General features: G+C 41.5%; 1 protein-coding gene across 1 annotated transcript in view; it reads right to left on the minus strand.

Moving 5' to 3' along the window:
- adamtsl7 (ADAMTS-like 7) overlaps positions 1-24,449 on the minus strand; it is a 553,762-nt gene that overhangs the window by 33,388 nt on the left and 495,925 nt on the right. The window contains exons 10-12 of the mRNA XM_072256321.1: positions 24,004-24,237; positions 5,254-5,383; positions 3,651-3,855 (exon numbers count right to left, since the gene is read on the minus strand). Of these exons, the coding sequence (XP_072112422.1) occupies positions 3,651-3,855; positions 5,254-5,383; positions 24,004-24,237 (569 nt within the window). The remainder of the gene's footprint in view (positions 1-3,650; positions 3,856-5,253; positions 5,384-24,003; positions 24,238-24,449) is intronic.

Below are 24,449 nucleotides of genomic sequence, written 5' to 3' on the forward strand. Positions count from 1 at the left end.
AGAGTTAGAAACCATAGAAACCATAGAAACTACAGCACAGAAACAGGCCTTTTGGCCCTTCTTGGCTGTGCCGAACCATTTTCTGCCTAGTCCCACTGATCTGTACACGTACCATATCCCTCCATACACCTCCCATCCATGTATCTATCCAATTTATTCTTAAATGTTAATAAAGAGCCCGCATTTACCACCTCGTCTGGCAGCTCATTCCATACTCCCACCATTCTCTGTGTGAAGAAGCCCCCACTAATGTTCCCTTTAAACTTTTCCCCCCTCACCCTTAACCCATGTCCTCTGGTTTTTTTTCTCCCCTTGCCTCAGTGGAAAAAGCCTGCTTTCATTCACTCTATCTATACTCATCATAATTTTATATACCTCTATCAAATCTCCCCTCATTCTTCTACGCTGCAGGGAATAAAGTCCTAACTTATTCAACCTTTCTCTGTAACTGAGTTTCTCAAGTCCTGGCAACATCCTTGTAAACCTTCTCTGCACTCTTTCAACCTTATTTATATCCTTCCTGTAATTTGGTGACCAAAACTGAACACAATACTCCAGATTCGGCCTCACCAATGCCTTATACAACCTCATCATAACATTCCAGCTCTTATACTCAATACTTTGATTAATAAAGGCCAATGTACCAAAAGCTCTCTTTACGACCCTATCTACTTGTGACACCACTTTTAGGGAATTTTGTATCTGTATTCCCAGATCCCCCTGTTCTACTGCACTCTTCAGTGCCTTACCATTAACCCTGTATGTTCTACGTTGGTTTGTCCTTCCAACGTGCAATACCTCACACTTGTCTGTATTAAACTCCATCTGCCATTTTTCAGCCCATTTTTCCAGCTGGTCCAAGTCCCTCTGCAGGCTCTGAAAACCTTCCTCACTGTCTACTACACCTCCAATCTTTGTATCATCAGCAAATTTGCTGATCCAATTTACCACATTATCATCCAGATCATTGATATAGATGACAACTAACAATGGACCCAGCACTGGTAGCTGTGGCACACCACTAGTCACAGGCCTCTACTCAGAGAAGCAATTCTCTACCACCACTCTTTGGTTTCTTCCACTGAGCCAATGTCTAATCCAATTTACCACCTCTCCATGTATACCTAGCGACTGAATTTTCCTAACTAACCTCCCATGCGAGACCTTGTCAAAGGCCTTACTGAAATCCATGTAGACAATATCCACTGCCTTCCCTTCTTCCACTTTCCTAGTAACCTCCTCGAAAAACTCCAATAGATTGGTCAAACATGACCTACCACACACAAAGCCATGTTGACTCTCCCTAATAAGTCCCTGTCTATCCAAATGCTTGTAGATTCTGTCTCTTAGTACTCCCTCCTTAGTACTTACCTACTACCGATGTTAAACTTTATAATTTCCCGGATTACTTTTCGATCCTTTTTTAAACAACGGAACAACATGAGCCACTCTCCAATCCTCCGGCACCTCACCTGTAAACAGCGACATTTTAAATATTTCTGCCAGGGCCCCCGCAATTTCAACACTAGTCTCCTTCAAGGTCCGAGGGAACACTCTGTCAGGTCCCGGGGATTTATCCACTTTAATTTTCCTCAAGACAGCAAGCACCTCCTCCTTTTCAATCTGTACAGTTTCCATGATCTCACTACTTGATTCCCTCAATTCCATAGACTTCATGCCAGTTTCCTTAGTAAATACAGACGCAAAAGACCTACTTAAGATCTCCCCCATTTCCTTTGGTTCTGCACATAGCCGACCACTCTGATCTTCAAGAGGACCAGTTTTATCCTTTACAATCCTTTTGCTCTTAATATACCTGTAAAAGCTCTTTGGATTATCCTTCACTTTGACTGCCAAGGCAACCTCATGTCTTCTTTTAGCCCTCCTGATTACTTTCTTAAGTATTTTCTTGCACTTCTTATACTCCTCAAGCACCTGTTTTACTCCCTGTTTCCTATACATTTCATACAACTCCCTCTTCTTCTTTATCAGAGTTGCAATATCCCTTGAGAACCAAGGTTCCTTATTCCTATTCAATTTGCCTTTAATCCTGACAGGAACATACAAACTCTGCACTCTCAAAATTTCCCCTTTGAAGGCTTCCCACCTACCAATCACATCTTTGCCAGAGAACAACCTGTCCCAATCCACGCTTTTTAGATCCTTTCTCATTTCTTCAAATTTGGCCTTCTTCCAGTTCAGAACCTCAACCCTAGGACCAGATCTATCCTTGTCCATGATCAAATTGAAGCTAATGGTGTTATGTTAGCTGTAGTTGAATAACGATTTGGGAAGTAAAGTTAGCTGGCAACTTTTTAATTAAGTTTGACCCTTCAAATGATCAAGAGCTACTCTAGGAGGTATTAGCAGGCTGACCATTTTCTGGTTAATAATTCTTGTCTCCAATCAATTCCTGCTTGAAGATTCTTAAAATTCTATTAATTCAGGACAATCCAGTTGTATTTCACTAAATCTGCCTACCTAAACACATTTCTATAGCAAGATGAGATTATGGGATAGTAATTGATAGTTGATTTGCAGGTAGGTCTTTTCAGCAGTGTGATCAACTGCGCAGGAACCAGGCTTGACTGGTGGATGAAAGAATATTGGTTCATGGGCTTGATAACCATCCTGAGCATTGCTTTATCAGTTAATGCATTAATGTTGAAAAGGATCTTGCCTTTACAATTCCAATGAAATATATGATTGAACCACAGCCTGACTATATTTTTGATATGTCTTTCCACTGAGTGTGTAGTCTGCATCACTTGTTTTCCCTCCAAACTATTTTAGCTGCTGTGAGATCTATGGTAAGTGCATTGATTGGAGGCTTATGGGCATACACCATTTTAAATTGTTGGCTTTTTTGAAATTTGTAACATGAGCTAAAGGGTGATAAAATGCGTCATAGCATTGGAATTGATGTCTCAAAATCAGACCCAAGAAAGCCACCAGCTAGCTAGAATTGGTTAACATGGTAATGGATGCAGGGATCCCAAGTGCAACTATCTAATTTGATCAGTATTGAATGTTTTTTTTGCTACTTTCAGGTAAAACCCCGCACATGGGAGGCAACTCACTTGCTCTGGGTTCTGACCACTCTGAGTTGGATTGACTAATGTTCAGTACTGCTGAGAGAAAATGGTTCCTCTGTTAACGTACTCCAGAGATAGGTTTAGTTGGAGATGATCCTCGGAATGAAAGGGTTAATGTATGATAAGTGTTTGATGGCTCTGGGCCTGTACTCATTGGCTTTAGAGGAATGAAGGGGGATCTCATTGAAATGCCGAGATACAGTGGATGTGGAGAGGATGCTTACTATAATATGGGAGGTGTAGGCCTTTAGAACAGAGATGAGGAGGGTGGTGAATCTGTGGAATTCATTGCCATAGATGACTTTGGAGGCCAAGTCATTGGGTATCTTTAAAGCAGAGGCTGATTATTTCTTGATTAATAGGGTGTCAAAGTTTAGGGAGAAGGCAGCAAGATAGAGTTCAGAAGAATAATAAATCAGGCATGACGTTACGCCAGAGCAGACTCGATGGGCTGAATGTCCAAATTCTGCTCCTATGAATTATGATGCCAGAACAAAACTTGTTGTGCCCCCTATGCCAACTGTTTCTGCCAGTCCTCCCATGAGATAGCTTTACCTCACTCCACTCTGTCCTGATGTGCCATTCACTGCAGATTTTCAGCTGGCAAGTAGCTGTAGTTTCCGGTTTCTCCAAGTGCCGGCATCTCTCAGGCTGAACACTGGTCGTTCGATTGGCATAGACCTGTCTGCAGAGAATTTGCCGATGTTGTATCCCAGGCCCACATGTCTTACTGCATTCGGACCATTCGCCTAGGTCCCAACTTCAATTAAAACAATAATACAGGTTAATAGAAGAGATCTCTCCAAATCAGAAACCACTGGGAAGAACTATGCTTCCAGCATTGTCATTATTGTCAGTGGCAACAAACAAGCAAATGTACGGAAATCTAGGTGCATGTGAATGAACGTGAGTTAATATTTCCAGCTCTCACTTGTATTAACTACGGAAAGAAAAATAATAGAAAATAAGGGCAGTAAAAGAAAAAAAAAGCAGATGGACTGTAAGCAAGCAGTCTTTTCACATCCTCAAGAATCCTTTTATACCCAATGGAAAATGTTTCTAAAACAGAATGCTTAATTTAAAAACTTCTAAGCTAAATGGGTTTATATGGCCCTCGATCCTTGATGCTTTTCTTCAAAGCTCGTACATTGTAGGACTCTGGGTCTTTCCACAGAATTTCACCTTTCACCACAATTTTCAGGGATTCTGAGGGAAATACTGCAGATGAAGGGAAAAAGCATGCAGAGTATCTGTCCCCAGTGTCTTTAAGACCTTCATACAACATGCAGAAGCCTAAACAGAGGAAAGGCTTTATTTTCATTCTTCAAGATTTCCCTGAGATCCGTTGAGTGATATAAACAATGCTCAGAACCAGAAACAAAAAATAGGTTAGTCAAATTTATTTTAAATGAGTAAGTGGGTTTTTGATTGAAACCCACTATTCCCGATTTTTGTGGAAATTAAGATTTGATGATGGAAAAGTTTTGCAATGTTGCGCCAATTTGTGTCCTTGCAGATGCTAAATAGAACTTTTTTTGTTTCAGATTATGGCTGATAGGGGAAATGGAAATGCCTCAAATGGAATGGTGGCTAATATTAAGGTATTTTATTTGGCTACACGAGAGAGGGAGCTTTAATTCTGTCCAGCTCCCCACCACTCCACTCTTTGCTTATCCCGGGAATAATATGTTTCAATGCCTCCCCAAACCAGTCTACCAACCCTCATCCTAATGAGCCAAACACAGATCTTCCCAGAAGATCAGATCTGTCCATGTCATGACCATTATCATTCAATAGAACTACCAGGTGTTATATGTTTATGCAAAAAACATTGCTTCCATTTTTGCTACATCTGCTCAATCTCTAATGGTTACTTGTTATTACATTGCAATTTCATAGCCTTCACGGGGCTTTGATTAAGTCTCTGTTTCTGCTGGCCCCTGGCTGGATCGCATCCAAACTATGAAGACTGCTCTCCGGTTTTATGAAGGGTTCCATTTAAAGTAAAATTAAGTTAGGTTTATTCTGTGTGTGATTGCATTATTCTGTGTGTGATTGCATTGCATTTCCCCTTCAGATCAACAGCAGATAAACACAAAACACATATAGTTTTAACTGTAGACAATTTATGTAATAAGCAATGTCTGTGTGAACGTACTAAGCTGGACAAGGCTGGATGTTGCAAGCTTCTTCCTCCGGTGTTGGTCTCATTGCAATTTCACACAAGTTTTCTGATACTTCTTCATGAGTATTCCTGTTAACACACTTAAAAATGAGAACACGGCTCCCTAAAAGTCAAGAAAAGATATTTATTATTAACAGGAGGATTTCCTGCATCTGCATATCTTGTTTAGTGAATGCATTATTGCAGATTAAGCAATCAACAAAAGTTTTCAACTTTAGGGAGAGGCAATTTTTCTTAAGCAGAGGGTAGAGCCTATATGGAACAATCTGCAGACAAAGTGGTTGAGGCAAGACAATAACACCATTTAAAGTATTTGGGTAAATACATGTACAGGAGGGGTTTAGCAGGTTATGGGGCAAATGGGACAAGTTTTGGGGGTATCATAGTTGGCATGGTTGAGCTGGGCATAAGAGTCTGTTTCCATTCTGCATTACTCTGTGACTCAATGTATCAGAACTGTCAGCTTACATTTTACTAAGGTAATTTTTGTTAACCCATGTTATTATGAGCTACAGAACTAAGGTACCAGGCAATCATGATACCAGCTAGTGTGACGCTAATACAATTCAGGCATTGGAGTTCAGAGTTCAATTCCGATGTCACCTCAGCAACACAGACAAAATGCTGGAGGAACTCAGCAGGCCAGGTAGCATCTACGGAAAAAAGTAGAGCTGAAGTTTCGAGCTGAAGCCCTTCAGCGGGACTGGTCCAATGTCATCTGTAAGGAGCTTGTACGTCCTCCCCACAGAATGTGTGAGCTTTCTCCTCTGGTTTCCTCCCACAGTTCAAAGGTGTACTGGTTAGCAGATTAATTAGTCATTGTAAATTGTCCATTGATCAGGTTAGGTTAAGTCGGTGATTGCTGGGCGGTGCGGCTAGAAGGGCCTATTCCACACTGTACCTCTAAATAAATTTTTAAAAAATGATGTAGCTAAATGCAGGAGCAGATTTGTGAGCCTCTATGATTGATGGTTGTTCTGATGTTCCAATTTAAGTTGATGAGCATTTTTGCTTGTCAGGCCGCTTTTTGGAAATTTTAACTACTAACTTTAAAGATTGAAGATCAAGACCTGCCGAAGTTCAAGTTCTCCATTGAATGCAGCAACATGGACTACCAACACAAGCACAAATATACAAAGTTAAGAAATATCAAAATGAAACTCAGTTTGATTACTAGAACTAAGTGATGAGGTTGTTGTCCAATCTGCAACTTGCAGTGTACTTTGCATTTAAAAGAGGTTTCTTCTCATTCGGGTAGGTCTCTAACCATTTGTTTATTATAAAGGATTGTACAGTGTGAGTTTGTAGCACTGATCACTCCCTAGTGTGCTGAGTAAAATGGGTAGATGGACTCACTATCCTCTAGATCATCTGATACGTAATAATGGTGTTAGCTTCTCGGTGAGCATTCTAAATATTTCATTTGAGGTCTTTAGAGCAATCATGATTTTTATATTCTGTGTTTTTGCTCATTATTTATCATTTTTTTGTGCAGGGTGTGGTCAATGTTCTTTTTGTGTTTAGTGCAGGGAGAGTGGAGTCTAGGGGTTGATGTTCCTGTTGTGTTTTGTTAGTTTTTTTATGCAGGGAGGTTGATTTAGGGGTCAATATTCTTGTTGTGTTTTGTACGGGGAGGGGATTTGGGGGTAGATGTTCTTGTTGTATTTTGTTATTTTTTTTGTGCAGGGAATGACATTTGGGGGTTTATGTTCTTGTTGCATTTTATGCAGGGGGATGGGGGTTTGGGGGGAGTCGATATCCTTGTTGCGTTTTGTGAGGGGGAAAAGGGGCTTGGTGAGGCGGTTGATGATTGTGTTGCCATTCTTTTTTTGTGCTGGATGGGTGAGTTTGCTGTTTCTCTTTGAACTGACTTCCATGGTTTTCTTTGTTTTGTGACTAGCTGGAGAAGAAGAATCTCGGAGTTGTATACTGCAGACATACTTTGATAATAAATAAACCATTGAATCTTTTTCTTTGAACCTTTGAATCACAATTGAATTGATTGCCCTGTTTCTAAATCTGATTCACATCTGCTATAATTAAAGGAAATATCTTGATTTCACTCAGTTAAATCAACTAAAATCAATTGAACCAAGTAAACAGCATTTATGGAGTTGATGTTGTGGAGAACCTTCACAAGACTGCGTGTGTAGCGGGGAGATAGCAAGTGTAAGAGGTGAGAAGGAAGGGTGAGCCAGGAGCTGGCAGGAGATAGATGGAACCAGGTGAGCAGGGATAAGATGGCCATAGGGAACTAGTTGAGGTGCGGGAGGGAGAAGGGGTAGAGTCAGGAGACAGCAGGCTGTGGGTGATAGTGGATAAGAAAAGAGAAAAAAGGGGGGTCGGATAGGTGGGTGAAGGGAGAGGGGAAATGTAGGGACAAAGGCTGGATGGTGGTAAAGGGAAACAAAAGGCTGCAAATATGGAATCTGATCAGGAAGGAAGGTGATAATGTGGAATAAAGTAAAGGAGAGGAACTAGTTGTGGAAGGGGGCACATCTTAAACCATGAGGTGCATTAGGGAGATAGAATTTTGTGGGAGGAGGGATATGAAACTGGGTGATGGGTGGAGGAGTGTGTTGTGGGGGGGGTAGTGAAACTCGAATGAAAGGGAAAGGAGCATACTTCCTGGAACAGGTTTTTTTCTTGGAAGAGATTTATCTTCTCAGTTTCCATATTAAATCTTTTATATGGCCTCACACTGTGAACCAGCAACTGCCTTCTTAAAGACAATGTATCTGTTTGCTTACAGCGTAGAAGCTGCATGTAAATATTTTTTCTTGAAAATTGGTTATCTTTTTATTTAACTAACTGCCTCATCTATTCCATAACCCCTGAAAATGTTTGCATTCCTGTAACCAATGCTCCTGTCTTAAAAAAAACTTTAAAAACTTTATGGGACAATTTACATGAAGTTGTATTTTTGGAGGTCAGGTCTTCGGTAACCAATGCTTTGCAGATGTTTTAACTTAGTTGTTTTATGTGCATAATTACAGGTAGACCACAGTTAAATTGGGATTACCCTATCTAAGTTGTTGATAGGGTACAACACATACAAAATGCCGGATGAACTCAGCTGGTCAGGCAGCATCAATGGAAGGAAATGAACAGTTGACATTTCAGACCGAGATCTGACTGTTCATTTCCCTCTCTAGATACTGCCTGACCTGCAGAATTCCTTCAGCATTTTGTGTGTGTTGCTCCACATTTCCAGTCTTTCTTGTATCACCAGAACAACACTTAATTACAGAACAAAACATCATCAATATGACAATGACATGAAGTCATCATTATTCCAAAATGCAGAAAATAAAACAAGTCCTGTAAAGCAATTTCAGAAGGCTGAAGGCTGGAAAGTTATTTTTTTTTTAACTTGGCAAAAAAGAATTTATTTATTTAGAATAGATTCCTCTGGCCCTTCAAACCACGTCGCCAGCAGCCCACCAATTTAACCCTAGTCTAATCATAGGACAATTTACCATGATGAATTAACCTACTAACTGGTTTGTCTTTGGACTGTAGGAGGAAACTGGAGCACCCAGAGGAAACCCACACATTCTACAGGGAGGTTGTATAATCACCTTACAGAGGATGCCGGATTTGAACTCCAAATTCCAATGCCCCGAACTCTAATAGCATTGCGCTAACCACTGCACTACCTTGATACCCATTCTTTTAATTTGATATTATTTTAGTATCTGGAATTAAAAGAAAATTTTAAATATCAGTAGCCAACTGGCTGTTTTTATTAAATCCAATGAAAGAGCATCAGATTTTAACTTTCTGACTGAGCCAGGGGTATACCTTTCCTTCCTAAGCACTCAATCAGTTGATGACCTCCCAGCATTCAGCAGAAGAAGTGCACTGAAAAATATCAACACTGTCTGGGCTCACGGGAGCTCAGCAATGCAGCGAGGAAAATGGTGGTGGAAAGTTAGAAGACTGCATATTGGTAACTAATGAATTGTTACCTACTGCGTCCCAAAGCGACTGGCCGCTGAAAATTGCCCCTAGTATTTAGATGGGAGGTAGAACTGCTAGTAACGTGAAGAGGATAAAATGGGAGTAATGCAACTGGGTGGTTGATGCTTCATGCAGACTCAGTGAGCTGAAGGTCCTGTTTCTGTGCTTTGTGACTCTGACTATAAAAAATATGAATGAAAACACATTATAAATGTAGCTTGTCTTTTATAGCAATGTACCGCAGATACGTTATGACATGAGTATGCACTGTTGTACAGTTCAAAACTAAATGATGCATATTCAGTGTTAGTTCTAGTAATGTAAGATTGATGGATTTTGGTTGTTCCCTAGCCAGGTGTTACATATCTTTATAATATTAACTGTCTAAGGACGGCATGGGAGAAATTTGATCCACTTTACAGGAATCTCACAACATAAGAGAATCAAAGTCCCAAAGATTTCAAGTCCTTGAAAAGCATAAATTGATAAGTCCTGTTCCTTTGGAGGCAAGGTGAGAACTGGAAAATCAAACCTTTACCCAGTTAGATCGTTAGTACAATTCCAGGTTACAAAAATTAACCTCTCTCTGCCCTCTGCAATATTAATAATGTAGAGTGCTGTAATGTGAGGTCAGGATGCTGGAAGCTTCTGTAAAACAACTCAGTGAGACCCTTAGATTCCCTTTCAGTGACCATGTGGAATGGCTGGTAAAGATTTTTTTTTTCATTTGTTGGCCAATTAGAAAATTGGGTAGAGAATTAGCTGACTGGCAGGAGGCAAGGAGTGAAATAAAGGGAGCCTTTTCTGAATGGCTGCCAGTGATTCATGGTGTTCTGCTGGGGTCAGTGTTGGGGCCACTTCTTTTTATGTTATATGTCAATGATTTGGATAATGTAATTGATGGATTTGTGGCCAAGTTTGCAGATAATGTGAAGGTAGGTGGAGGGGCTGGTATTCTGGAGGAAGCAGGGAGTTTGCAGAAGGACTCAGATGAAGAGAACAGGCAAAGAAGTGGCAGATAGAATACCATGTAGGGGAATGTGTGGTCATGCACTTTGATAGAAGGAATAAAGGCGTAGACTTTGCTAAACAAAGAGAAAATTCAAAAATCAGAGGTGTAAAGATAGATAGATAGATATACTTTATTAATCCCGAGGGAAATTTGGTTTCTTTACAGCCGCATCAACCAAGAATAGAGCATAAAAATAGCAATACAAAAAACCCCACCAATCAAACACCCAACAATCAAAAAGAGACTAGGAGTCCTTGTGCAGGATTCCCTAAAAGTTAACTTCCAGGTTGAGTTGGTGATAAAGAAGGCAAATGACTAGAATATAAAAGCAAGGGTGTAATGATGAGGCTTTATAAGGCATAGGTCAGACCATACTTGGAGTATTGTGAGCAATTTTGGGCCCCTTATCTAAGAAAAAATGTGCTGGCATTGGAGACGGTCCAGAGGAGGCTCACGAGAACGATTCTGGGAATGAATGAGTTAATGCATGAGGAGTGTTTGATAGCTCTGGGCCTGTACTCGCTGGAGTTTAGAAAAATGAGGGTGATCTTACTGAAACCTATTGAATATTGAAAGGGCTCGATATATTGGATGTGGAGGGGGTGTTGCCTATAGTGGGGGAATCTAGAACTAGAGGGAACAGCTTCCGAATAGGGGGATGTCCATTTAGAACAGAGATGAGGAGGAACATTTTTTGCTAGAGGGTGTTGAATCTGTGAAATTCATTGCCATAGACCGCTGTGGAGGCCCATTCAATGGTTATATTTAAAGTGGAAATTGACAAATTCTTGATTAGTCAGGGTGTTTAAGGTTTCAGGGATCAGGCAGGAGAATGGGGTTAAGAGGGATAATAAATCAGCCATGATGGAATGGTGGAGCAGACGCGATGGGCCGAATGACATAACTCTGCTCCTAAGCCTTATGGTCTTATGATTAGAAACACGCCCTTCCCCAGCCTCCCACGATCAGGTTGTTCCTGTACTGCAAAGAAAAGTCGCTAGTTATCCTGAATGAGCTAGCAGTCTGTCTCTGGACACTCCTTCTTCTCTTGTTACATGCCAGAAATACCTAAGTAATGTTGGTATGAATCAACTTCACATTCTCAGACAAGGTCAGCCACCCTATCTACAGGTGCAGGCAAGATGTATGCTGCCAGCTGGAAAAGACCTGCACTCACATAGCATCTTTCACGACTTTAGGAAGTCCAATCTATTTCTCTGATAACATACTTTGGAAGTGTCATTCCTTTTAATAGGTAGGGGAATACAGCAGGTAAAGTGTGCATAGGAAGGCCCCATCATCACTAACAAGTGACCAGACAATAGTTACTATTGAGGAATAACTGTGGTCTGGACATCGGAAGGACTTGGTGTCAAAAGAGGAGTATGGGATCTTTCCTGTCTACCTTGGAGGACAATGAGGATTCAGTTTAACATATCATCCAATTGACAGCACTCCACTCTATCCGTTGCATGTGCATTTCATCCTTTTTCATCTACTACTTCTAAGACTTCGGTCAGTGCCAGTGATAAGAATGCCATGTTTCACGTCTTTGCACACATTAACCCATTCTGCACCCCACAGTTTCAACTATTTAGGTGTTCCCCACACATTTCACAAGATCATAACATGTAAAGATAGGCACGGAATTTCAAGGACCAAGCACAAACAGGTCTATTATTCTTTTGTAGGTCAGCTATCTGTCAGGTATTTTGGAATGGCTATTCTTGTTACTAGAGAAGAAGAGAAATCTCCAGTTATTAAAAACGATTGGCTGTTTTTGTTGGCAATGTCTGACCAGGTGCATTGTTCCACAGAATGTGAAGGATGCACTGTTTGAAAGGCAGCAGCTTGAAAATGTAAAAGTATATCTCTGATTATAAACCATCCATTGATCATATTCTTAAAAGTGTTCCAAACAACCTGGCCTTTATGACAGGGAGTTTTGTCTGCAATGGTATTTGATTATGTTTGTCCATCAACCTCCGACCTTGCTGCTTGCATAAAATAGCCAGTTCTCAAAGGCAATGCACAGTGTTATTTTTCATCATGTTGTGGGTACCTTGAGATGCCAAAACACTATTCTGCATTGGTCTACACAAGAAGACACCTGAATGATGAAAATGTGTTATGACACTACCCCTGAAGAAAGTCATGGAGGCTACTTTCCACCCAGCAGTAACTAGCCCAACCGGTGGTATAGTGGCATCAGAACTGGCTGGTCCCGAGTTCAAATCCGGCCAGGGCCCTGCATCTACATGGAAGAAAGGCCTGGCAATCTACTTTGGTACCTTGCCACAAAGATTCTATGGATAACTACGTTATCCATAGGGTCACAACGAGTTGACAACATCAACAATAAGTAACTGATTAGAGAGCTCAATTGGAAATTTGTCTATTCTGCAATAGGTGGGTATTCTTCTCCACCAGATCACTGTCCTGATAGCATGGATATGAGTTCATTGACTCCACAATAACATTTTGTTGGATTGACTATTTAAAAATATATGGTCCAATACCCCGTTGACAATGAAGCAGAGTAAAATTCTCACTGAATGTGGATCATGTATAACTCTGGACCCTAATAAATATCAGGCAACCAATGTTCTTACTAATTTGTTAAAGTTATTTGTACTTTATCCTTATATACAGTGGCATGCAAAAGTTTGGGCACCCCTGGTCAAAATTTCTGTTACTGTGAATAGCTAAGTGAATAAAAGATGACCTGATTTCCAAAAGGCATAAAGTTAAAGATGACACATTTCTTTAATATTTTAAGCAAGATTACTTTTTTAAGCAAGATTACCAAGTGTCCTGACGAAGGGTTCCGGCCCGAAACGTCGACCGATCTTTTCCATGGATGCTGCCTGACCTGCTGAGTTCCTCCAGCGTGTTGTGAGTGTTACTTTTTTATTTCCATCTTTTACAGTTTCAAAATAACAAAAAAAGGAAAAGGGCCCGAAGCAAAAGTTTGGGACCCTGCATGGTCAGTACTTAGTAACACCTCCTTTAGCAAGTATCACAGCTTGTAAACGCTTTCTGTAGCCAGCTAAGAGTCTTTCAATTCTTGTTTGGGGGATTTTCACCCATTCTTCCTTGCAAAAGGCTTCTAGTTCTGTGAGAATCTTTGGCCATCTTGCGTGCACTGCTCTTTTGAGGTCTATCCACATATTTTCAATGATGTCAGCGTCTGTGAGGGCCATGGCAAAACCTTCAGCTTGCACCTCTTGAGGTAGTCCATTGTGGATTTTGAGGTGTGTTTAAGATCATCATGCTGTTGTAGAAGCCATCCTCTTTTCACCTTCAGCTTTTTTACAGACGGTGTGATGTTTGCTTCCAGAATTTGCTGGTGTTTAATTGAATTCATTCTTCCCTCTACCAGTGAAATGTTCCCTGTGCCACTGGCTGCAACACAAGCCCAAAGCATGATCGATCTACCCCTGTGCTTAACAGTTGGAGAGGTGTTCTTTTCATGAAATTCTGCACCCTTTTTTCTCCAAACATACCTTTGCTCATTGCAGCCAAAAAGTTCTATTTTAACTTCATCAGTCTACAGGACATGCTTCCAAAATGCATCAGGCTTGTTTAGATGTTCCTTTGCAAACTTCTGATGCTGAATTTTGTGGTGAGGATGCAGGAAAGATTTTTTTCTGATGACTCTTCCATGAAGGTCATATTTGTGCAGGTGTCGCTGCACAGTAGAACAGTGCACCACCACTCCAGAGTCTGCTAAATCTTCCTGAAGGTCTCTTGCAGTCAAACGGGGGTTTTGATTTGCCTTTCTAGCAATCCTACGAGCAGTTCTCTCAAAAAGTTTTCTTGGTCTTCCAGACCTCAACTTGACCTCCACCGTACCTGTTAACTACCATTTCTTAATTACATTACGAACTGAGGAAACGGCTACCTGAAAACGCTTTGCTATCTTCTTATAGCCTTCTCCTGCTTTGTGGACATCATCTATAATTTTCAGAGTGCTAGGCAGCTGTTTAAAGGAGCCCATGGCTGCTGATTGTTGGGACAAGGTTTGAGGAGTCAGGGTATTTTTAAAGCTTTGAAATTTGCATCACCTGACCTTTCCTAACGATGACTGTGAACAAGCCATGGCCCTAACAAGCTAATTAAGTTCTGAGACCTTGGTAAAAGTTATCTGAGAGCTCAAATCTCTTGAGGTGCCCAAACTTTTGCATGGTGCTCCTTTCCTTTTTTTCACTCTAACATTTTACAAAACAAAAATAATACACTAATCTTGCTTAAAATGTTGAAAAGAATGTTTCATCTTTGACTTTTGGAGATCAGTTCATCTTCTACTCACTTAACTATTCACAGTAACAGAAATTCTGACCGGGGTGCCCAAACTTTTGCATACCACTTTAAGTAAAATTTAAAATAATTGCAGATTTGATAGATTCAGGAGGCTACTAAATGTTGCAGTTACAAATTCAGCCATATTACATATTTATGGATGCTAATTGGCACAATATGACTGACATGAAGTGCTAGAACTGGGTAAGAAATTGCTGTAGTCAGAGAAACATAAACATAGAACAGTTAGAGCACAGCATCGGCCCTTCGGCCCATGATGTTGTGCTGACCAATATAAAGCTAGTCCACAATCAATCTATCCTTTCCCTCCCAACACAGGCCATAGTTCTCCATTTTGCTTAAATTCATGTGCCAATCTAAGAGTCTTTTAAATGTCCCTATTTTATCAGCCTCTGCCACCACACCTGGCCAGGTACCTACCACTCTCTGTGTAAAAGATCTACCGCTACCATCTTCCCTAAACTTTTCTCCACTCATGAAGTGCTTTGGTATTGGCCAATGCTGCCCAGGAAAAAAGATGCTGGCTGTCCTCTCTATCTACACCTCTCATAATCTTACATGACTCTATCAAGTCACCCCTCATCCTTCATCACTCCAAAGAGAAAAGCCCCAACTCACTCAATCTTTCTAATCCCAGCAGTGCCCTTGTAGATCTTCTCTGCACCCACTCTAAACCTTCTTCATCATTCCATCCATCTAACGAGGTTACAGTAAATGAACACACTACTCTTAGGTGTGGTCTAACCAGAGTTTTACAGAGCTGAAACATTACCTCGTGGCTCTTGAACTCAGTCATCCAACTGATGAAGGCCAGAACGCCATACATCTTTTTAACCATCCTATTAACTTGTGTGCAAACTTTGAGGGAGCTATGGACATGGACCAGGAGCAACTTGGAATGACTTAAATAGGAGAATAATTTATTTAAATTAAGTTTCAGCACTTCTTGAGCATTGCTATTACTTTTTGATCATATTAAAATAAGCAAAAACTCATTTAGCAATCACAAATTATATCTGCTTAAAAGCAAATGGAATGTTAAAAATAACATTCATGAGATCCTCATTGCCAAACTTTCATGTTTATTTCTCTGTTCTAAAGTCCCAATGATATTTTAGTCTTTGACTATTGGCAGGCTTATGAGCTTCCACAAGAGGGACAACTTTAAGTACTGGACACTGATGGCTTGGCTGTATGATGTAGTGCAGGCAGAACAAATATCGTGTTGTGGCATTAATAAAACGCTGGCAGAATGGGTATGGGAGGGTAGGAAAACTGACATACTTAGAGGACAGACAGATCATCTCTTGGCATGGTTCCTCATCATCTGTGGCATTGTGTAAGAGCAGATTTTAGGGTTATTGGCTGATTACCACTGGGTGGTAAAAATATGAAACTGGCTGCTGTTGTCTTTCTGTATTGATAGAGCAGAGGGATATGCTAGAGGACAGCAAATGAACTACTTATTTCTAAGAAAGCATGATGTACAGCTGGGATCAAGTTAATTTTTAATCCAGCCACTATCAGACTCTTCAATGACTTCTCATACACAAAAAAGTGAACGGTTGATATCCTAATCTACCTTGTTGTGTCCCTTGCACTTTATTTGTTTGCTTGTACTGCACTATATCTCGATCTCCGCAGTAACTTCCAGTTCCCTGATCCTGACTGCCTGTTTTCACCATGGATGCCCAGTCCCTATACACTTCTATTCCCCATCAAGAAGGCTTCAAAGCCCTCTGCTTCTTTCTCAATAAAAGAAATAACTAGTTCCCCTCCACCACTACACTCCTCCATCTGGCAGAACTGGTCCTCACCCTCAACGTTTGTTCTTTTGGCTTCTCCCACTTGCTGTAGGCTTCTCTGGGCATGCACATTGCCCCAGCCATACCCACCTCTTCACTGGCTATGTAGAACAGTCCATGTTCCAAGCCATGGCCAGCATAGCTCCCTGACTCTTCCTCCACTAAATTGATGACTGCATTGGTGCTGCTTCATGCACCAAGGCTGAGCTAGTTAATTTCATCAACTTTGCCTCTAATTTCCACCCTTCCCTTAAATTCCCTTGGTCCACTTCTGACATCTCCCTCCCCTTTCTCGACCTCCCCGTCTGTAACTCCAGAGACAAACTGACGAGTGACAGCTTTTATAAACCCACCAATTCCAATGGTTATCTTGACTATACCTCTTCCCACCCTGTCTCCTGTAAAAATGCTATTCCCTTTTCTCTGTTCCTTCATCTCCACTGCATCTATTCCCAGATGCGGCTTTCCTTTCAGGTCACCAGAGATGTTCTCCTTCTTCAAGGAACTGTGATTCCCTTCCTTCACTATTGATGCTGCCCTCACCTGCATCTCCTCCACTTCCCGAACATCTGTGCTCATCCCATCGTCTCTCTGTTTTAACAGTGATAAGAGTTCCTTTTGTCCTTACCTACCATCCCATAAGCCAAAGGGATCCTACCACCAGACATATCTTTACCTCTCCCCCTGCCCTGCTTTCTGTAGGGATCGTTCCCTCAATTCCCTTGTCCATTCGTCCCTCGACACTAATCTCCCTACTGGCACTTATCACTGAAAGCAGCTGAAGTGCTACACCTGCCCGTTCACCTTCTCCCTCCATCTAGGGGAGGCAACACTTCACTTGCAAATCTGCTGGGGTCGACTATTGTGTCCAGTGCTCCTGTTGCGGTGAGATCTGTTGTAAATTGCGGGACAGCTTCGCCGAGCAGCTCCGCTCCATCCACCATAAGCGGAACTTCCCGGTGACAAAACATTTTAATTCCGATTCTGATTCCTATTCCCATTCTGACATGTTGGTCCATGGCCTTCTCTTGTGCCAAGATGAGGCTTCCCTCAAGGTGGAGGAGTAACACCTTATATTCTGTCTGGTTAGTTTCTAACCTGATGGCATGAATATCGATTTCTCCTTTCGGTAAAAATATTCCCCCCCCTCCTTCCCTCTTCTATTTTCCACTCTGGCTTTTAACTTCTTCTCAACTGCCTATTACCTCCCCTGGGTGCCCTCCTTTTTCCCTTTCTCTTATGTTCCGCTCTCCTCTCCTATCGGGTTCCTTCCTCTCTATCCCTTTATCTTTCCCACCCACCTGGCTTTACCCATCACCTTCAAGCTAGCCTCCTTCCCCTTCCCCACCTTTTTATTCTGGCGACTTTCCCCTTCCTTTTCAATCCTGAAGAAGGGTCTCGGCCTGAAACATCGTCTGCTTGTTAATTTCCATAGATGTGGGCTGACCTGCTGAGTTCCTCCAGTGTTTTGTGTGTGTTGCTTTGGATTTCCAGCATCTGCAGAATATCTCATGTTTGAGGATCTCTGTAACTGTAACACTATATTCTGCATTCTAGTTACCTTATTGCTACGTCGATGTGTGGAATGATCTGTTTGGATGATGTGCAAAGACGACAATAATGAATCAAAACTAATAAAAAAACAACATTCAGTACTTCAATGCAAGAAATTCTGGCATCATGTTGCAGTTATATCAGAGACACCGCAGTGAAAGATAACTGCACTTTGTTAAAAATAACATTTTTATTGCAGGCTGTAAACTTTACAAAGTTGCCTTTCACATCTAACTCAGGCTTTGAAGCCCTTGATGACTTGACACCCAGAACCAAGAAGGCAGTCATTTGAGATTGGTTGGCACCAGTCTTGCTGCTGGTCTCTGGGAGGCTGCTTCAAAGAATGTGTTAGAAAAGAAATATCAACCAGTAGCAAGATATAACTTAATACAGCCACAGGTTAAAAAAAAAGCCACATAAAGGTTGAAGAATGCAAAAGGTTTTTATAAAAATGAATAATCTTGCAAGTAAAAAAGTTAAGAGATCTTGAAGTTTTATTAGACTTGAATCTATTTACCCAATCAGCAGAAATAAACAAAGGCAATCTAATGGTAACTGCACAGTTTGGACAGTAGAATATAAATCAGAGCAAGTAGTGAGCCAACTTTATACTTTGAGATTTACACCTCAGTCTGGTAAACAAGAAACAAAAAAGTATTCATACATTGCTGACAGAGCAAACAAGAAGGATGTTTCCAGAATCAGAAGTCTAGTTTGTAAGGAAATATGGAAGAAACTTGGAAATGTAGTGCGAGTGAAAAGAGATATTAAAGGTGCGAAAAACACCCCCCAAATATTTAAATATAATAAGAAAAGAACAAAAGAACCCTCAAATTATGAAATGGAAACTTTAGGAGTGATTATCATTAACTTTTCTTCAAATTATCGGAGTAAGCGTGACCGCGTGAGGGTTTAAGACTGGCCGTGTATTTGTTACTGATTCATCCAATCATACAGTACATTGAAATCAAACTAGGGGAAAAGAATTTTAACAAAGACAAAGGCCTCTCTCTAAGTAAGAACTGGAATTTGAAATTGAAGAAATGGAATTAATGACAAATTAGACAGCTGGAAGAAAAATTGGTTTGGTACAGGAAGGAGAAACAAGCTCAATATGAAGGGTGACTACAATTCAAAAGTGAGTTACTCTGCACTCATTCTTCACAAAGAATACAGCAGAGAGACTTCTTGTAAGATTATAAAATTTGTTGCCAACAGCTAGCTATGTTCAGGAATTACTTGTGAAGGGTAGATTGCTAGACAAAAAAATCTGGACAAATTTAACGGATGGGCCAAGGAATGTAGGAAAGATTCAATGAGGATAAAATGTACAAAGGCAGCGGAAATCTGAAACATATGCACAGGGAAGGGACTGCAGTTTGGTTTTGATTAGTTAAGGCAACCAAGAAGATGATTTGGCCCCAATTATTCACCACACACTTATGTATGTAGATATTATTCATAAGTCTGACTATGCAGTAGTATGTATTGCAAAGCAATTAGTCAATAACTGAACACATTCTTTTTAACACATTATTTTTAACACATTATTTACTAGCAAGGCTTAGATTTAAAATGCAGTTTAGATTCTCAATGTAGATTGCTGAGCTACCTAAGCATTCGTCCATTGAAAATTAACAACCAATCCAAGTTAGTTGGTATGCTAGTAAGTATATTTATATTGCTAAGTTATGATCTCAGGATATCCAAAAAAAAACCTCCCAGTCATCTAATTACCTCTGAAGAGTAGAAACATTTGTAAAAGTCGCAAAACTAGATGATGCATAGCAAGGTCCCAAACTTCTGGTTTAAGATGGCACTGGTGAAGCACAGCGATGACTTGCTGGCAGCAAACACAACCATTATCTACTTTATTACTCACACTTGTTCTTAAACACAATCACTGCAATCGATAGCCTGTCATTTCTCATTTGCAGTGGAGCTTTTGAACTTCCTGTACAACATGGCATTTTTGCAGTATGTGTCGAAGGTCAGGACACTTGCCGTGTGGTGTGTAGTGGCTAAATTGAGGTGGTGGGGCCCGGGCCCGGGCTGAAAAACAGGGAATAAGCCAATATTTGGTTATTACTGGAGTGGACTTGTTGCGGGTGATCTGAAGCGGCAGAACTGAGGCGAAGCAGGCTGCAGGCAGTGGGGCCTGGGCCTGAGAGAGGAGAATAATCTGCTGCTTGGCCAATTTAAATGCCAGGCCAGATTGGGAAGGTTGGGTATGGGCCAAATTGAGCTGGTGGGCCCAGGCTCAAGAGCGCATTGAAATGGTAGACCCTGGGTCTGACAGCGAGGAACGACCGAAGGTTTGACTGATTAAATTACCAAGCCAGATCAGGAAGATCAGGTATGGGCTGAATCAAGGCAGCGGGGCATGAGCCTGAGAGTGTATTGAAGCAGCAGGGCCTGGATTTGAGAGCAAGGAGCTGGGTCAGATTGAAAAGGTCAGGGTGGACTGGAGGTGAGAGACAGGCCGGTGTTCAGCTCGCTGCTCTGCAAGGTTTACTTGTCTCTATGCTAAACTGACGCTGTGGCCTGCAACTAATGGGCTCTTGGACTGGCTGTGACTGGCATTGTGGCTGTGTGGACTCACTTCTGTGAACTTCATTTCTGAACGTTATTTGCTTACTTTTATTGTTTGCATGATTTTCTTTTGCACTTAGGGTGCTTAACGGTCTTTTTTAATGGTTCTCTTGGGTTTCTTTGTTTTGTGGCTCCCTGTAAGGAGATTAATCTCAAAGTTGTATGTAGTATACATACTTTGATACTAAACAACTTTGAACTTTGAATTTTGGGTCAATGAGATAAATAAAATAGTGATTCTTCGAGGCAAAGCTATCTCCACTGAATCACTCCTGACATGATAACTTACAAAGCCGAATTCGGGTTCATTAAAAAATAATTAACCTTAAGATACTTGGCCTGTGCGGATCATGATATGCACAGAAAACACAACTAATCATGACTGTGTAATCTCATGATTTCACAGTCCTAGTAGAGGGGAAGAAGGATTTGTTCCAGACTCATCATTGCAATATTATAATGCTTAAATACACATTACACCTTAGAACACCACTGCACATGTCCATGCATTTCCATATAGATGGACCCATGGCAAATTGGGATTGATCACTGTCGCGTTTCTGTTTAGCTCTATCGTGTAACACAAAAGCATTGAATTACACAAAGATCTTCTTGGCCCTATTCTGCTTACAAGGATCAGTACATTGTGAGTATACTGAGATAGCACTGGATAAGAGCCCATAAATATAGTTATATTTCCCACTGTCTGTGGATATCTATTAGCATGGAATGAGCTGCACACACAAATTGCTGGAGGAACTCAGCAGTCCAGGCAGCATCTACGGAAAAAAGTACCGTCAACATTTCGGGCCAAAACCCTTCGGCAGGACTTGAGAAAAAAAGCTGAGGAATAGATTTCAAAGGTGGAGGGAGGGGAGAGAGAACCACCACGTGATAGGTGAAACCTGGAGGGGGAGGGATGAAGTAAAGAGCTAAGAAGTTGATTGGTGAAAGAGACAAAAGGCCATGGAAGAAAGAAAAAGTGATCAGGAGCACCAGAAGGAGGCGATGGGCAGGCAAGGAGATGGGAGAGGGAAAAGGGGATGGAAAATAGAGAAAGGGTAGGGTTTGGGGGACATTACTGGAAGTTTCAGAAATCGATGTTCATGCCTTAAGTTTGGAGGCTACCCAAATGGAATATAAGGTGTTCCTTCAACCTAAGTATGGCCTCATCACAACAATGTAGGAAGCTATGGATAGACATATTGGAATGGGAATGGGAAGTGGAATTAAAAGGGGTGGCCACTGGGAGATCCCGCTTGTTCTGGCAGATGGAGTATAGTTGCTTGGTGAAGCAGTCTCCCAATCTACGTCGGGTCTCACTGATGTACAGGAGGCCACACTGGGAGAACTGGACACAGTAGATGACCCTAACAGACTCACAACTGAAGTGTCGCCTCACCTGGAAGGACTGTTGAAGGTCCTGGATGGTAGTAAGGGAGGAGGTGTAGGGGCAGGTGTAGCACTTGTTCCAACTACAAGGATAAGTGCCAGGAGGGAGATCAGTGGGGAAGAACCAACGGACAAGGGAATCACATAGGGAGCGATCCCTGCGGAAAGCAGAAAGTCGGGGGGGGGGAGGAGGAGGGAAAGATATGTTTGGTGGTGGGGTCCAATTGGAGGTGGTGGAAGTTTTGGAGAATTATGTGCTGACGTGGAGGTGGTGGGGTGGTAGGTGAGGACAAGAGGAACCCTATCCCTGGCAGGGTGGTGGGAGGATGAGGTGAGAGCAGTCATACGTGAAATTTAAGAGATACGGTTGAGGGCAGCGTTGATGGTGGAGGAAGGGAAGCCCCTTTATTTGGAAAAGGAGGACACCTCCTTTGTTCTGGAATGAAAAGCCTCACCCTGAGAGCAGACACGGAGGAATTGAGAAAAGGGGAAGGCTTTTTTACAAGTGGTACGGTGGGACGAGGTGTAGTCCAGGAAGCTGTGAGAGTCCATGGGTTTGTAATTGACATCGGTGGATAAGCTGTCTCCGGAGATTGAGACAGTGAGATTGAGGAATGGAAGGGAGGTGTCGGAAATGGACCAGGGGAATTAGAGGGCAAAGTGGAAGTTGGAGGGAAAGTGGACGAAATTGATGATTTCAGCATGGGTGCAGGTAGCATCACCAATGCAGTCGTCAATGCAGCGTAGGAAAAGTGTGGGAAGGTCATCAGTGTAGGCTTGGAACATAGATTATTCCACATAGCCTACAAACAGGCAGACATAGCTGGGAACCATGCGAGTGCCCATGGCCACACCTTTTGTTTGAAGGGTGTGGGAGGAGCCAAAGGAGAAATTATTGAGAGTGAGGACAAGTTCCGCTAGGTGGAGGGGGAAAGTAAAATCTGTAAGGATTCACAATTCAAATGGGTGTCAGGTTCAATGTCAACAGTTGTACGCCACAGAGTAGTGCAGCCAGACTCTGAGCAGCTGCATCAGTCTGGGAGCCTTCACAAACCTTTCTTTTGCATGAACAATGGCTGCAACCTACACAAGTGGATTTTCTCAAATGTTCTTTCTATGACTTTATGCAGGATTTCACTCAACCCTCTTTGCGTTGTCAGAAATAATTCAGATTCAAGTTGAACATGTTTAACCTGTTGTACCTTCTACTTCATTAACATTTCTCATGATTAACATTAATCTCTGTAAATTACCTTTGATATTGCCTCATTCATAATCTCTGGCTTGGTCCAGAAGGTGAGGATGTGCAGCTGCTGAGACTGTGAGGAGGGAAAATGGTAATTGGAGAACAGTCCTAAAGAAGGTAAATGGTGATGGTTAGGAGTATCCTCGCTCTAGGAACAAGGGAATGGCAGGTTGGGGTGGTGAGGAATGTGGGAGAGTTCTTGTGAATGGAGAGGAAAGGGAAGGTGCAAGAGAGAGAAGAAAAACTGAGGGTGGTGGTTAAGGGTTGATGTCAGACATCAGCTCTTCCCACTCTTTTTATCTTAACTATCAAAGAGCACTATCGTTCTTTTCTCCCCCAGCTAATATGAAACATTAATATGCATGAATTATTCCCTTCAACCACACTTTACACTGGCAAGTTGTGTATTCTCACCACCCTGACAGCATCTTGTATCTATTCTTGTGTAAACATTTACAAATTCAAAATGAGTGGCAAAATGAGAGAGAATTCAAGGAAACAAACTGGAACTGGAGCAGAATGGCAGGGTTCACATTAAACTTGGAAAAACCAGCTTCAAACAAACATTAAGGAACTAAAGATAACGGAATATTAACCCTGTCAATGCCACTTAGTTGTGCCTTTAAGGTGCAACCATTTCAGTATGCTTCTCCAGTCTAAAGCTATCTGATAGGGATTCACATCAAAAGCACTTCTATCACAATACATGGGGTTTCAGAAAAGCAAAAACTGGAAAATCTTTACAACACTGCTTACTCCAACATTATTCTGACAGTTTTCTGCCAATGCTTTGAACTTCATACTTGAATGACAATAAATTTGGTATCATTTCTCACCTGTACCACAAGATACAGTGCATTCTGTGCTTCCAAATAGTTTCCAGTTGAATTCCCTCTTTTTCCTTGGCCCCTCTCCCCAAGAGTTCAGCCTTTCTTCAGGATTCTTCTGGTAATTTCCAGATTGCAGCTGATTTGCATGGACCCCACTTACAAAGTTTCCCACCTCTTTTTCGCGTAGCACATACATTTCACCATCAACTCCGTATGACAACTGACCATTGAGAGCTTCTTCTGGAACAGGGAAAAAGGTTTTTGAGTCTTCAATTGGCATTGATCAAAATCCAAAAAGAAAGGCCACCCAAGTGGGGCATCTTGGTATAATGGTGGCAGAGTAGTTAGGTTCCTAGGCTAGTAATATAGAGATCTGGACTAACAATCTAGAGACGCAGGTTCAAATCCCACTGTACCCGCTGTAGAATTTGAATTAAATTAATATATGGAAT

This window comes from Mobula birostris, chromosome 4 (assembly GCF_030028105.1).
Source record: "Mobula birostris isolate sMobBir1 chromosome 4, sMobBir1.hap1, whole genome shotgun sequence".
In the NCBI taxonomy this organism is placed as follows: Eukaryota; Metazoa; Chordata; class Chondrichthyes; order Myliobatiformes; family Myliobatidae; genus Mobula; species Mobula birostris.